At 34.9% G+C, this 16,221-nt stretch overlaps 1 protein-coding gene across 4 annotated transcripts in view; it reads right to left on the bottom strand.

The window, feature by feature from the left end:
* Positions 1-16,221, bottom strand: part of Ehbp1 (Eps15 homology domain containing protein-binding protein 1) — a 30,910-nt gene that overhangs the window by 6,198 nt on the left and 8,491 nt on the right. The window contains exons 4-22 of one of the 4 annotated variants that reach the window (XM_019061336.2): positions 15,887-16,068; positions 14,771-14,859; positions 13,658-13,762; positions 12,814-12,973; positions 12,223-12,286; positions 11,454-11,623; positions 10,916-11,091; positions 10,232-10,394; positions 9,620-9,845; positions 9,013-9,150; positions 8,066-8,149; positions 7,410-7,514; positions 6,847-6,952; positions 6,059-6,156; positions 5,140-5,298; positions 3,363-3,483; positions 2,704-2,803; positions 2,462-2,535; positions 1,786-1,900 (exon numbers count right to left, since the gene is read on the bottom strand). In XM_019061336.2, the coding sequence (XP_018916881.2) occupies positions 1,786-1,900; positions 2,462-2,535; positions 2,704-2,803; positions 3,363-3,483; positions 5,140-5,298; positions 6,059-6,156; positions 6,847-6,952; positions 7,410-7,514; positions 8,066-8,149; positions 9,013-9,150; positions 9,620-9,845; positions 10,232-10,394; positions 10,916-11,091; positions 11,454-11,623; positions 12,223-12,286; positions 12,814-12,973; positions 13,658-13,762; positions 14,771-14,859; positions 15,887-16,068 (2,435 nt within the window). The remainder of the gene's footprint in view (positions 1-1,785; positions 1,901-2,461; positions 2,536-2,703; positions 2,804-3,362; positions 3,484-5,139; positions 5,299-6,058; positions 6,157-6,846; positions 6,953-7,409; positions 7,515-8,065; positions 8,150-9,012; positions 9,151-9,619; positions 9,846-10,231; positions 10,395-10,915; positions 11,092-11,453; positions 11,624-12,222; positions 12,287-12,813; positions 12,974-13,657; positions 13,763-14,770; positions 14,860-15,886; positions 16,069-16,221) is intronic. The other 3 variants (XM_019061337.2, XM_019061338.2, XM_072306251.1) reach the window with 3 other exon arrangements.

The raw sequence follows: 16,221 nt of genomic DNA, 5'->3' as shown, positions 1-16,221 counted from the left end.
ACAAAGACCAATCATTAATTGAAAAATTTCTCTAGAAATGAGAGTTTAAAAGTTGGATATTCATACTTCACACATTTACAGGCTGAGCATGGAAAAAGCTCATCCGTCTGCTTTTAGCCTGCGCTCTTATGAATGGTTTTTTCATAGAGTGCATAGCCGTAATTTAAGTGGGAGAGCTGGCACCACTTTTAAGTAATTTTCAGGTCCTAAATTATGTGACGCCAGGTCACTTTTTCAATACACAGGTACCCGGCCATCAAGCCAATATATACAAAGAAAATAGGAATTACCATGTATTCCACACCGCCATTTTGGATCGAACATGTATCGAAAAAGTGACCCACGCTCGGCGCACACCGGGCTCGGAACTCGTCGAGCAGAACATAGAGCCAGCTCTCCCATTTACATTACGACTCTACTATATGGTTTTTGAAAAAAAAACTTCCGACTACAAAATTTTGATTTGGCAAAATTTCAAAACTTCAAACCAAAGAAACTTCCAGAAAGGAAGTTAAGCCTCTAGAACCGATGAGGGTTCCTTTTTGTTGCTACCACCTGCCAAAGATGATATCAATATTTCACGGTGCCCTTAAACTTTCCTGTAATTTTGAATAACAAACTTAAAAAACCCAGTAACGTTAGTCAGTCATTGATGAAACAATAGTTGAAGACTTATCATCAATAACGTGCTAAGTGCCAAAAAATGGAAAACGGAGTCAGCACTGGAAATGCATGCTATGTGCCATTGACAACATAGGGTAAAGCGTAATAAGTGCCATTGCACTTCGTTGCGAATCGTTGCAATAACACTTAGCACACTTTACCCTATGTTGTCAATGGCATATAGCATGCATTTCCAGTGCTAACTCCGTTTTCCATTTTTTGGCACTTAGCATGTTATTGATGATAAGTCTTCAGTTAGTAGCTCTCAGTATATTTTTATGAAATTTTAACATTTGAAGTAAAATTCATTTTGGATCCGAAGCCAAAATATGGTAAATAAAAAGTTTAAATTCACATTTGGACATGCATTTATTTTTGTGCGGTACTACATAGACATCTGGATTTCCACAGTAAATGAATGTTTTGTATTTCTAAAAACACTCTTATTCCTGTATAATCATGAGTAGAAGAATTTTTTGTTGATTTTCCAAAGAATATAAATCGCACAAGCTTCCGATGGGGAAAAATTACAAAACTTTGTCTTGGAGCACTTCACAACTACAAAATATCTGCTGCTTCACCAGCCGCGAAGAAGCAACAGCAAAACTGTCGTAAAACTCTTAAATCATGTACCTTGTTTGAGGTGTTTAAAAATGTCCGCTTCTATTCCATGTTTTTAAAGACAAGATGCTCAACATTGTCTCTTAAAACTGTTTTAGAATTTGCTTCTGACAGACGAGTCAAATCAGGGAAGTTTTTAAGAATTTACACTGAATAGTTTTCCATTTAAAAAACAATGTATGACAGGAAGTCTGCAACGTCACAAACCAAGGCACATGGTTTGGGAGTTTCACCATTAAACAGTATTGGTGTAACAAATGGGGCAAAGTCTCTTGCTATTATTTGCTGGGGTAGCAGCCGATAATTTAGATGCTCTGTATTGTAGGTAAGTAAAGGTAAGAATCTTGGAAGCGATTTATTTTTCTTATGAAACTTCTTTTGAGACCAGCAGGTTACTCAATATTAATATTAAAATCTTTATTTGATACCATTCACAGAAAATATACCCTCAAATGAGGAAAGTTTGATTTGAAGAATATGAATTTAATTAGGGCTACTTACGCTTTTTCCTGTGAATCTAAATGGTGAACGAGCTCATCTCGTTTGTTGACAATGTTAATTAGCTCTGCTAGTAGTAAGTTTTCTCGCACTTTCTGTTCTTCAGTCTTCTGCCAATCTATTGAGGAAAAATTGATGAGAAATAATTAAAATTATAAAATAACAAGAACCATACAGTATCTCAGGGTTTGATAAAGTTCCCTGCTTTCCACAACTACACGTGAGCCGAAAAAAAGCTTCCACAATACTTTTAGTGGTCAGGTTTTTTGGTGGGAAGAAAATTTAGAAATGGAAGTAAGAAGGGTTTCATCAACGCTTATTTAACTTAGTTCTGAGATTAAGAGAAAGGGCATTGAGCATCTGAATAGTACTGAACATTATGTTTTTTTAACTTTTGTTTTGCTGTGCTTAGTTATCATTTTCGATAGAAATTGATGACAAAAGTTCACAACAATGTATATCCGTCATGGTGTTTCAACATTCCCACTCCTATTTCATTTTTCCAGAGAGAAACAAGCCAAATTTATAGCTTGAAGTTTATACAAAATACGATGCCAGCACAATGTAAAGGCATATGTCACATCTGAAAAAATTGATTATCAGGCTGTACTTTTAGTATTCGGATATGTGTAGGTATGTTTGAGTGTAAATATATAAATGAAAGGTGCTGAATATGTACCTTCAATTGCAAGGATACTCCTAAGTTCACGATTGAGCAATTCAAACCTCCTTTCAAGATCATCTTCTTTTTCTCTGAAAACAAACATTTAAACAATTTGGTGAAAAATCTATACTCATTTTCAAAAAGACAAAAATAGAGATGTAGACTGATTTCATTCCACATGCCAGTTGGTGCTTGTTTCAACTCCAAAGCTTGCATATATTCTTTTTTGAAATTAATGAAGAAATTATAATACTCACAAAATATTCAACTGCATTTGTCTACGAAGCAGAGCATTTTTCTTGTTGACTAATGTGAACCATTGCGCCATTAGCCGCTCTTCTCGATCCCGCTCATTTCCTGCAAAGAAAAAAGTAATGTTCTTAAAACTAAGACAGAACTTGATATTAAAATGGGCATTCATGAAACAATGTAAAAGCAATGTAAACACAGAGAATTTAAAAAAGAAAAAGAAATAGTAAACAGCAGTTTTACAGTTCGATTATTTTGGATGAAAAAACTTTAAAAACTCAAACAACTGCTGTCTAAAAATTAACCTGTTGTTATAAATTGTAAGCAGTTTTATTTTATTAGTTAACTTCATTTTACAATGAGAATGCTTGGATACAACAAGAACCAAAAAAATAGATAATTTGAGGCATTTCTTAGAATTAGCTTGGCCACAGACTTAAAACCTCACTCAACATTTTATTAGGCAGATTTTGATATTTTCCGGAGACAAAAATGTTATTACATAAAAATGGTACATTAAGCATTTAAAGGACCTAACTCTGAGTGATATATAAAGCAAAATATATCTAAAAGTTGGATCTGAATTATCCCTTAGAGATTCTCATGGCTCTGAAATGTAACAAAATTATAAAATGAAGAAATAACGTAGCAGCTACTTCAGACTTACCTTTACCCATAACAGTTCTAAGTTCCTTTTCTAACACAGCAGCTTGCTCATCTATTTGCATCTGCTCTCTTTCCAATGCTACTAATTCATTTTCCAGATAATTAACTCCCTGATCAGGTGTCTGTAAAATATAATAATAATTACCTCATTATTTGAACAGGCTAAAAGGAGACCTCAGAACATATTTTTTACTTTGTATGATTAAAATAAAGGCCATTGCCAAGTCTACTAATCTTGAAGCTTGACTCCACATAAAAAAATGCATCAATAAATGAAAACTTCAAAAAAAAACAGGAGGAGGGATAAATTGTACTTCAACTGTTATAAAAGATTAAATGAACTCAGATACTTTTTTAAGAATTGTCACAAGATGTGTGCAAAATCCTATCACCACTTTAAATTGAGAAACGATCTGGTGAAATTACATGTATGCAGGATTACTACTTTTTGACTTATACAGGGTGTCTACGAAAACAGACTGACCAGAAATCAGTACTTCTTTGGTACTTTTTCAGTCCCTCCAATTGACGAAATTCGAAAAATTTCAATTTCTTGCTCAACTTGCGACAAAAATGACAATAAATGAAAAAAATTCCGAGCCTTTTTGCGGAATTTCCACACTTTTTCAGTATTTCCGGACAGCCCTTAAAAAATCAGTACTATTTCCGGACTTTTCGGAAATTCCGGACTTATAGACACCCTGCTTGAAGAATGAATATGTTTAAAGAGGTAAATCTGCTTTAGATATTACAGGAAAAAAAGAGGAGTGATTCTCGTTGCTGAATTTATGGTCCGTAAATAATTGCTTCAGCTTCCACAACTGCTTTACTTCCGTTGCTAGGGGCCCCAAAGTCAAAAAATGAATTCAAAATTTCACTATTCTTGCAAAATTTACGAAATGACTAACTCTTTATGTCAAAACATTGATATCTCAATTAGTTTTAAAAAATATCTCACAATGATCAATCAAGAGACTCCTGAGTAGAAAACATTGACTATCTGAAGAGCATTTTATATTGTCTAATCCAAATTACACTAAAAAAGTGATAGCAAGAGGGTTTACCTAGGAATGGAAGGTTGAAGTGTGTTTAAAGATCCAAAATCCCGAAACGCAGTAGACAATAGGAATACTTCCGCAAATCCATCTTCAAAAGAGAGGTATCAATAAGGGCCGTTTTTGGACACGCCCTCAATTTCCTTATCTCTGCAATTTTTTGCTCATCACGGGTCTATATTTGACGAAAGGCATCATGATTTGGTCATTTTCCGTCTCTTTTTGGGTTTAGTACTGGCCTGGACATTGGAAGGCCAATTTTGGCAAGAAATGCAAATTTAGCGGATTTGAGGCCGAATGCTGAAAAATCCGATTTTTCCCGCCAAAATCGTCCTTAAGACTTATGTTGAGGCTGGTGTTGGATCCAAAAATGACCAACTCATGATGCATTCCATAAAATGTAGACCTTCAATGAGCAAAAAATCGTTGAATTGAGGAAATTCATCTGAGGTGGGCCTAAAAACGGCCCTTGTCAGTACCCATATTTTGTTCATTTTTTGGCCTAAGAAATTATTTTGATTGAAAATCCTCTAACTTCCATCAGAAGAGGGAAAGAGGATCTAGAAATCTGATTTACAGTGAGACATGATTCATGAATGACTCCTGTTCCACTATTTCTTTACTGGATGTTAGTGGCAGCCGATATCAACAATGTCACCACTTTAAAATAAAGAGCAATATTTTGCCATTTTTTTTACTACATGAATCTCTCACAATACTAACCAATTTTGAAGGTTTGTGCTCAGGAGAAATCCGCTCGATGAGTGACGTAAAGGACTGGAGAGGTGGATTCTTCACTGTCTCAATGTCTCCTTCTCCACTGGCTTCACTTGCCCCTGAATTTGTAACATCCCATGAATGTACATTTCCATTCTGTTCAGTCTGGACAAAAGAAATTTTTTTAAAATTTTGAATTTCTTAAAAACTCCCCCGGTTTTAATCTCCATTACCAGAATATTCTGTGTAAATTTTAAATTTATAAAGATACCATGTTTTCCTCTGAAATAACAACATATTAGCAGACATTTTGAAATACCATAATGGGGGGGGGGGGGTGTTTTAAAGTCTTTGCTTTTACTGCTCTTTTTCTTATTTTTTCTTTAACTTACACACATTTTTGACTCTGCAAAGTAACTTACACACATTTTTGACTCTGCAAAGGACAGCATTTTTTTCCGTCAGTCGGTTAAATTGAAAATTCTTTCAACGTCTAACATAAATAGTTTTCTTGGTGCTCCTTAGGATCTTCAATATTCAGCAACAAAAACATAATGAGAGCTATGATATTCACTTGAGAGAAAAAGCTTAGTTTTGGCTTTGAACAGCAAAAAAGAAATTCTGATTTGGAGAGTTGAATGTAGGATGAAAAAGAGATGAGCAGTAATGAACCAAAACAAGAGGACTCAAACTGTTGGAACTGGGTTAAGAAATTGCAAATACCCATGGCTAATTATTAAGGTTCATCGAATAAATCCTGTATACCGGTACCTTTTCACAGGAAATCCTTAAATTTTCTGTACTTTCGAGCTAGCAAGATCCAGTGAATATGTACTTCCTCCTCACAAGACACACCCTTTGAATGTACCTTGAGAATCAATGACTTGGAAAAGATAAATAATGGAAAAGATATGTATTAAATTACCTTGTTATTATTTTCACCGAGACCATCCTTAACAGGAATTGTGGTAGAGAGAGGATTATTTTGAATATCCACTGAATTAGAAGGTGATTTCTCATTTACTGAAACAAAGAAAAATGTAATTGCATAATTTCAAAAAACTTTTAGAACAATTTTTACGATGCTTAAACAGCTTGATCAAGACAAAGTTGAAGACACACTTTACAAGTATCAAAGAAAACTTTACCATTTTTCCTTAAAAAATGAAGACACCCTGAGAAAAACCAAAGGACAGAGATGGAGGACACTCTTTGAAATAAAAGATTACAAAATTGTAAAACTGAGTTAAAATAAAAACAGTAATTTTCTTATCCTGAAGCTGACTTTCATTTTTGAAACCCTGACAAACCTGTATAGGAGAGACAAGTTAAAACCTGTTATTTCAACCTCCAAAATAAATAAAGGGAAGTTAAAGAGGGTTCAAGGTTTAAACCATCCGCAAGAGGAATGGAACAACTGACCACAATGGGCCAGGGATTTTGCTGGGTGAACAGCCTATCTTTTCTGTCAGAAGGGGGGGGGGGGGTGGTGTGAAAATATTCATATTTTCCAGTCATTTTGATGCATGGAGGGTGATCAAAACTCTGGTTTTAAGGCTTCTACTACTTAAAAATATGAATCTTTTTCAGTACCAGAGTTTTGATTATCTTCCATTCATCAAAATATTAATACAACACATTTTTTTTTAATCTTCAAAAATTCTTAAAATCCAAGCTTTATACACTAAAAAAAGCGAAAAAATAAATACATACTTGACTTACTTGACGACAATGAACCTGGTGTAGTTACAACTCCTCGTCTGGCCTCTGCGATTAATCTCCGAGCCCTCTCGCGAAGTAACCGTTGCTTTTCTTCTTCCTGGAATACAAGAACATTATTATAACATTCAGAATGGATGGATGCACAACTACATAGTAAGAGAGAAATCAATTCTTTTAATTATTTATACAATGAGAAAGAAATTAATAATTTTTAATCCAAATACATGGCAATTATTTTGGTGTAGTCCCTAAGCAGTAGATCATGAAAATCACTTATTTAGCATACAAAGCGAGCCAATTGCCAAAACAGTAGGTTGATGCACAAAAACCCATGAACAGAGCCTCTGAACATGAGGGCAAATGAGGTACACCTGAACAGGTAGTAAAATGAAAATAAGAAGTGAGGGTGGAGAAGGAATAATATCATTTAATTTCATCCAAAAATTATGAGATACTGTTAATTCATCTTGGATAATTCTATGCAAAAGAGGAAAAACAATTCTTAATAAATTCCAATGGGTAAAAAAAATAAAACAATAAGGGAGGGAAATTACCTGGACCGGAGACTGAGGCAAAGAACGTTTGGCGGCCTCCTTGCGTGCAGTTTTCAGCAATTTTCGAGCTCTTTCTCGTAATTCATCATTGCGGTTAAGTAAGAGCTATCAAGTCAAAAAAAATTCAAAATCATGCAGCAAAAATATATATAAAAACCAAGGATGCGGTGAATTGTGTTAGAAAAATGTCAGAAAAATTCAAAGATACAATTAAGTTGACTAAATTCATCATTAAAAAACCTTTGACACTGAAGTAAATCTCATTTCTGACCAGACTTTCTCTTTTCGATGAAGAAGCTCTCTCTTACAATGTAAATGAGTAAGCAAATACTTAGTACAAAAATCAACTCCCCTAACGGACAGTGAAACTCATGGCAAGCATATGTACACAACATTATAGTGGTCAAAGTGTTAGATCACTTAGGTATGTTGAAGTGTTAGATTAATTATATTTTTAGTACAAAATAATTTACACTCCTTTTTAAATATTTTCGAATCATTACTTTTGTAATAGGATCCAGTCCTAGAAATCTAAACGAAATTCACACTCAATATTAAGTAATAGGCAGATGTATTTCGCTTCAAGAGAGCAGCAGGGCAATGTAAATGATACTGTCACATACATTTCCAACAAGACAAAAAAAATGTATCCTTACTTGTTGCTGTTTTGTAAGATGCTCATTCACTGGAGTGCCTGCCAGATTTGTGACTGATGACTGACTATTAAGCCTGATAGAGCCCTGAGAAAAATAAAAAGACACCTTTACATTCACTTATCCAATACAAGGAGGATATTCAAGAAATTAATAGAATTCACACTTAAGTAGAATCTCTTAATATCACATTACAAGGAACTTAGTTTGAACTATGACCTTTCCTCATCAAATTTCTACAGATTTTTTATTTTTTTTTATTTTTTATTTATGAAAAAAACTACAGAGTATTAATTGTTTTTACATTATAAGGTTAAAATATGATTAGTAAATGAACTTTGAACTTTTGAGTCTAGCTTAATATTAGACTCTACAGATTTAAAAAATAAAATACTGAAAAAAAGCAGTTCCATTCAACAACATTTCACTGAATGAATTCATCCAATGCTGTAATGAATAAGAAAAATTGCAAATCTAACCTCAAAATTACAAAAATTGCTAAGTTTCACCTTTAAACTGTAAAATCTTCAGTTTACCCATAAGCAGTATTGCTCCTTAGCCAAGGATATGCAATGAATCAACACTGACTATGGTAACGATTCTGACTATAAAAGAGCAAACTGCCAGCTGCAAATATGAACAGTGTAAGAATTTAAAAAAGAAAAAATTATTTCAAGGCCATAATGTGGCGTATTATATGTAAAAATAAAAAATATATGCACAATGAAAACAAAATACATTTTTGCTGCTTTAAACTAGTAAACATTCAAAAAGTGTTCAATTAAAAATTACATGTACTTAAAAGATTTATGGTCAGAATAAAAAATTCAAGCCTAAATGGGTTGTTTTTTGGCAAAAATAAAACAGTTTTAAACGCCTTGCCTACAAGTTGAGGGGAAGGAATAATTTTACTTATAGTTGAAAAAATTCCAGAAGGAAAATAGACTTACACTATCTTGAGATTGAGACCTGATTAAGTGCACACTCCCTTTGCTCTTGAAACTTTCATCTTCCTCATCAGAGCCAAAAGGATCTGTTAATTGCCTTCGAGTCATGAGCATCTGCTTTTGTGGTTGTGATTTTATTTGCTGGGGTAAAAAAATAATCACATTTCATCAAATACAATAATTAAAAATTAAGAGTAAAAGGAAAGATGCAGGCGCATTCGGTTTTGCGCAAAGAGTGAAAGCTTTGATTTTGCTTTACTGAAGGACTAAGGTAAACATTGTTTGTGATATTTTCGATTAATCCTTTGACCCATTGACTTCTTAATTCCAGCTAAAATACGCAAAAATTAGTAGCTTTAAGCAATTCAAAATAATCTTTAAACTCATTCTTTGGAGTTGAAAATCTTTATATCATGCATTCATAATAGGGTCCATGATGGGGTTCTTTCAAGGATCTTTGCTTCTAAAATGTACAAGAAATGGTGGTTTCTAACTGCAAAATCAGTACTTTAGAAACTCAATTCTTAGTTCCTAAAACACTCTCTCCTCTGTCCATCAATCCATGTAATAGAAACTAGGAACAATGATACAGCAAAAAATCACAACATACTTTGTCCTTAACTTGGTTGAACTTGTCCTTGGTGGGCGAGAGTACTTTCCCGAGGATTGTTTTAGAGCTGGACAATATTTTATCAGTGACATCTTTCACGGATGCAGGGGACCGCTGATTATTATCTAAATCTGGTCGGTCCATGGAGTTGCTGCCCAACTGCAGTTTTAGTTTTTGCCGATTTTCTTTTGTATTTTCATTCATCAGATCTGGCCTATCCTTGTGCCTGCAATATAAGTCACTTACATGTAAATACAATCCGATGTAAACTTACATTACCACAACACAGAACTAATCTTACTTTGGATGCAATATCAAAAATTTAAATCAAGGCAAGCGCTACTGCTCCTGCTGCCATCTTCCACCCATGATTCGTATGTTTGTGGAAATTTTTGCGGAAAGATTCTATTCAAACATGTTATGGACGCTCCTACAAAGGCGAGCATTTGGTCTTCAAAGGGATGATTTTTTTACGTGATTTTATCATGATTATTGTTATTCTTTTATACACATAAAAAAACTGTAGGAAACAACTGCTTGCAATTCGAATTGAATCAGACTCATCTAACTTTCTGAAATGTTCTCACATAAAAGAACTACACTTATACTCACTCTTTGATGGTCTTCTTGTCAGCATTATGTTTTTTCAGGTTAATAATTTCCTGTTCGAATAACTGGACAGAAATACCGGTATCAGTATCCGTGTCAAATCGTCCAATCATGTAAGAGGATTCATCAGTGGTTTTTCCGATTTGCTGAACTTCTAATTCATGGCCTGAAAGTAAATGAGAAAAAAATTCAGTAAAGGAACTCATCATTTCAAGAACATAAGAAAAAACTATGGTAAAACCTCTGCGCATAGAAACTCCCTCCCTCATAAAAATAAATCATCTTCCAAAAATTAACAGGACACTTTTGTCCTTGGGGGACGATTTCATCCACAGAGGACAATGTATCTTTAATAGGACTATGACCAGACTTTCTTTTCAAGGTCTCCACATGCGGTATAGAGTTTATATATGCATATTTACAGCCGGCCACTCTTATGGCCGAATGTAGACACTAAAACCAGCAAAATTTGAGACCCCAAATCTCCACTGAACAGACAGAATCCACCAAAAAAAATGATAAAGATGGTATCTAGATTGTTAGATTGGCGTTCATACAATATGTGGGTGATAAAGAACTGATATAACTGGCTTTGCGCTTATGAGGGCATGTGGTAATTAGTGTTTTTGTTGAAACTATAACTTAACTGAAAATTTCTCATTGCATTGTAGCAAAAGGTTCACTTACCAGTGAAATGAGCTCTTAATTGGTATAGATAGGTCATAATGGCAAGCTTGTCTGGCACGCGTAATAAATCCATATCACTAGGATCAATGACTCGAGGGATGCCCAATTTTTCACCGGCTTCAAATGCTTTCTTGCAGTTTGATCGAAAGTCTTGAGAAGATAAGCGATCAATATCCCTGGAACAAGAAAAATTATGGAGATTAATTTTTTTTTTTCAAAATTTCATTCACAGTGACACAAAAATTGACCAAAGTAAATTTGAGTTTGTTTGATGCTGATCAGCTCGTAGAGAATGAAAAGCAAGAAGATAGCAAATATTCTATTATTCTCTGGGTCGGCTGCATTAGTCATAGAATCAAGTTTTCATAGTTTCAGCAAACGTTAATGAAATCTGTCCAAATACCAAGACATCCGATATTATTGTAACAACCAAATTTTATCAACCAAAATATTCACGAGAATGATTTTTTAGAGTAACTTATTTCTTTACTGATGAATTTTTAGTTGGACATACAAAGTAGGACCTCACAACACTTACTCTATCAAATCAGGTCTAAAATGATGGATAATAGCACAAAATGCAAGACCATTTCTCCAAGATGTTGTTAGATTAGTGACCTTGACACCAGGGTATGATTGCGTAACTTCTTTGCACCATTCGAGCAAATCTTGTCCAGGAGTGCTTTCCTCTTGTTTTGAATTGTTGCTCTGAAAAATTAGAAAATAAATATCAACTGCAAATTGCTGACCCACAATAAAGTTAAAAAAGAATTAATATCCTCTAGTTACTCCAACATAACCGTGATAACCCTGTGTATTGCGTGCACCTAAATAAAATACATGATATTTGCCCGGGAAGTGGCAGCAACTGACTCGGAAATTATCAAAGAAACTCAAGCACCGAAAATGAAAATGCAAGAAAAGCAGTACAAATTGTGCGTATCAGTCAGTATCTTGTTATCTTGTCAGTAAATTTTAGATTAAAAAATAATGTGATTCTTCGATTAAATGCTTTAACATTTGGGAGCTATAAGATTCGGAACGGGTAAATTTTAACTTTATTTGTGGCGACAGTTTTGCACATGATTCCACTAAATTACACTCTTAAGGCATATCTTAAAATACAATCAATCCCTTGAAAAATTATGTTTTGTTTCAAAACTGTCAATGTAGAAAGGCTCTGCTTGTGTTTATGCATTTAACTGCAATGTTGCTTTTTCAATTCCGATTACAGAATTTTGAACCCGAGTTCTGAAGATCTTTTTTTTCTACCCGAGTTCCGAAGATCTTTTTTTTCTATCTTTTACCTTCTTCAGATTGAGAGGCTGCAGATTTAATCTGACATTTTGCTGCCCATCATTTTCGTTTGATCTGCAAAAAGTAAAAAAAAAATTAATTAGAGTTAGAATTGAGTGGCTTATTGAGGCTTAGTTTACATTCAAATTTATGCTCCGAGGCATTTAGGCAAAAATTCACTCCTCCATAATAGAGTTTTACCATGCAGTAAAGATTTCTGATTTAATAATCTATCCCTATGTAAGACACAATGGTGACACTGGTTCAGTCTGAAGCTTGATTCTTCATGATAAAAACATTACCATCCATTATGGAAATAATTTCAGGACAATAAAAAATAGGAATGACATAACCTCTTTCAATCTTTTCAATGGGAATAAATCGATATATATTGCTTTTAGATGACATAACAATAATACATGGAGTACTTTTATACCTGAGGTAATCATTTGTAAATTATAAATCATGTTTTTGGGCTCTGAAAAGAGACGAAAAGTATGTGTAGTTTTTACATGAGCTCTGGGCTTGTGCAGTGAGAAAATAAACTTGGTTCTAGTGACTTTCTTTGTGAAACTTTTAACTTAAGGACTCCTTTGACTTACTTGAACAATTCACCGCTGTGTTCCGTGGAATTACAACTATTTTTAGAGAATCTGCTTTCTGCGCCTTCCGCAGTTTTTGTTTCTTTGTCTTCTACCTCAGGGAAGTGATGACCATCTCCAATCAGTGGATTTTCATCTTTGTTTGATGTGATGCTTGTGACTGGAAAGTTAACAAAAATAATTAATAAAGAGAGATCTTTGAACACACCAAAGGCTATGCCCAGCTGCAATCATGTAAAACAGGGAAAAAGTAAGATAAGAATAGAAAAAAACGGCGCTCCGCGCTGTTTTATTAGGGGTACTCCACCCCCCTGACGCGCGCGTTTTAAACTTTGAGTGTCCGGCCTCAGTTGTTCTGTCTTTTTAAGCGACCCGCGCGTCCCCCCAGGGAGGAGTATAATTTCTGAAAGGGGAGGGATCAATCTTTTGAGGTTATTTTTGCGTTTACACTGTTGGAGGAATTGATTATTTGAAGGACTTCATGTCGCCGGATTGCAATTAAAATCCCTCATGTAATGTCAGATATGAAAAAATTTCAATAAATGATGTGGCAAGTTTGAATGGCGATGGCTCAATCTCCGTGACTCACTGTGCGACAACATTGCCGTCGTGTTCACCAATTTTCAGTTTGTGACCCACTATGCAACAAAACTTCCACTTAGATTTTTTTCTTTTCTTTAAGACCTCACTTAAAATGTCCTCAATCCGGCTCTACAACAAATGTATACAATTTAGCTACCTACTTGATATCATTACAACTTCAGCAATGTGACCAATGTGTACTAAATCTACAATGATAAAACTAATTAAAAATTAAAATAATAATAATAAAGTAAATGAATACCGCTCATGGGACTGGTAGCACAGTCTGAACTGCTTAAACTATTTGTTAGCTGGTCTAGTTGAGTTGTGATCTGTGAGATTTCATGCAAACTGCTGAGCGAATCGTCTGTGAACAAACAAGAGTTCAAAACTTCATGATAAAAACTGCTTTTGTCTAAAGAATAATATCAGAAAACGAAAAAATTAAATTAGAAAATTTTCCCTTCCTTGCTGACTGTTCTGATTACGGCTGGCTCAGTGACAACAAAGAGTGATTTGAAGAGACTTTCAGAGTCCACTTTTTTTCCTGCAAAATAGGGGATTTCAATGAAATTCAAAAGACATTGAAGACTTTTGACAGATTGGCAGATTAAAACAAAAGGAAAAAATGACTGGGTTCTGTGGGTAACCTAACTTGGTGGCACTTCCAACATTCATGGAATGGTGAGGGGTATGATTCCATTTCTGGTAGAAATTTTTGCAAAAACTTTTTAGTGCACACAGGTTAGAGGAATTTTGCTAGCTGGCAAAGACTACCTCTTCATGAATTTGAAAACAAAGACAGCTTTGTGGTCACTTATGATACTGAAAATGAAAGCAATTTGAAAAAAATCTTTCCCTGTGGAACTTTAGCTTAAAACTAGCAGGTAACTATAGTCCGTTCGAGATGGGAAGAACCGTGGAAAGTCGGAATAATTAGCACTATTTTGCAGGGTGGGGGTGTCTCAACCCTTGTCAACTGTCACTTTTCGATGTTTCGCGCACGCTGCAGCCACCGCGCAGGAGGCTATGGGCCTCGAAGCGGTGGTATTCCCCGGGATACGAACCTGGAGCCGCAAATTCCTGTGCTAGGCGCCAAGCGGCAAGCGACTCATGAGGAGTCAGCCCTCTGTGCGGTGCGCCACGGTCCAGGGTTGGTTCGGTGCTTCATCGCGGACAATGGCTCGAATGCTACCCTTGCTTCTACATAGTGCAATTAATTCCAACTTTCCACGGTTCTTCCCATCTCGAACAGACTATAATCGATCTCTGCAAGGCTTGATTGACTCAGTCCCTATTGATGATTAGAAGAATTAAACGCCACACTAGAGAAGCAATAACTTTAGAGGACAAAAACATAAATATTAAAATTTACCGTCAGCATTTTCATCAAAATCATCCAATCTTGCAATGTCGTAAGTTGCTGTGCTCATCCAGCTAGCCATACTCTGCATATCTTCATCCCTGGATAGAACAAAAAAACATAACTTGATAAAATATTAAAGAAAATTTAATAACTGCAAGGAGACAAACATTATAAAACAACTTGCCTACAATAAGAAAAGAAGTCTAAGAAATACCTAATAAAATGGATGGCTGAAAATACCTCCTATGGCACTGATGAATATTTGCATAAAAAATAATGGACCACTATACAAGGTACGAATTGATGCATTCAGATATATGTTTCCTTTTCCAAATTTTAGGTACAAAGAACACGATTCTTGCAACGAAAATTACTGAAATTGATTCCTGACTAAGATAATGACTTTTTTATTTGGCATAGGCTAAAAAAAAATTTAATTTTCCGCTCGTGAAAAAGCCTGGAGTCTACATGAATCCAGTCGAGCACTAAAATGGTTTTGACAGGCTTTCTGATCGAACGGTGTTCCTTCTCCATCTTGTGTTCTCCAAAGGGGAAACACTGTGCAACAGCTGAGCCGAGGCGCCGATTATGAGATCAACATACTTTCATACTACAAAACTTGTCAAGGTGGCCTTTAGTGAGCGATTTAACTCAAGTAGATTGTTGGTTTTTTTTTTTTTTTGAGCCGGAAATTTTAATTGAAAAGTTTGTCATTCTTCAAGTAAAGAACTGAGTCAGGCGGATGGATCAACATGCTGTTGATAATGCCTTTGTTTTAAACCTCATGACAATGGTAGCATTGTCATAAGGTTTAAAACAAAGGCATTATCAACAGCATGTTGCTCTACATTGATTTTGCATAATTTTAATGACCCTATCGATTTGCTTTAATTGTTGTAGCAGTGAGCTGAAGGTAGAAAAAATAGATACGGACCTCAAGCGCTGCTTTCAATACACCACTTTTCTAAATGGCACGACTTCATAAAATGGGTTTATTCTAAGATTTCCTTAACATTATTTAACATCGGAAATCAGTATAAAAAATTCTGAAATTAAGTTTTCTAGGAACTGGATAGCAAATTCATCTTTCAGAAAGGTAATGATGAAAAATTAAAAATAACTTACGTGGCTTTGCCTTCACGCAGAAATACACTAGACAGGGTGCAATCCATTGATGCTGATACAATTTTCTTACTCACAGGTTTAAAATCCAAATGCAATCGATACTGCATTGATTCTACACTGGCATAGCGGCTAACATTGACAGTGGCTACGGCTAATGGGCGGCGTTTGCCATCTGGCGCATTCTGACAAAAAAAACAGAAAGGGAAGTTGAGTAAAAGATATCTTATGGAAAAAGTAAAATTCCTAAAAAGTAGGTTTCAAGGGTAGGTGAAATACATGGTAATTGACGTTGATAATCTCTATTTATTTACGCTTCGCAAAATGAAGAAAGCGCA

Source organism: Bemisia tabaci, chromosome 1 (assembly GCF_918797505.1).
Source record: "Bemisia tabaci chromosome 1, PGI_BMITA_v3".
In the NCBI taxonomy this organism is placed as follows: domain Eukaryota; kingdom Metazoa; phylum Arthropoda; class Insecta; order Hemiptera; family Aleyrodidae; genus Bemisia; species Bemisia tabaci.
This window is presented reverse-complemented; position numbering and strand designations above follow the sequence as displayed.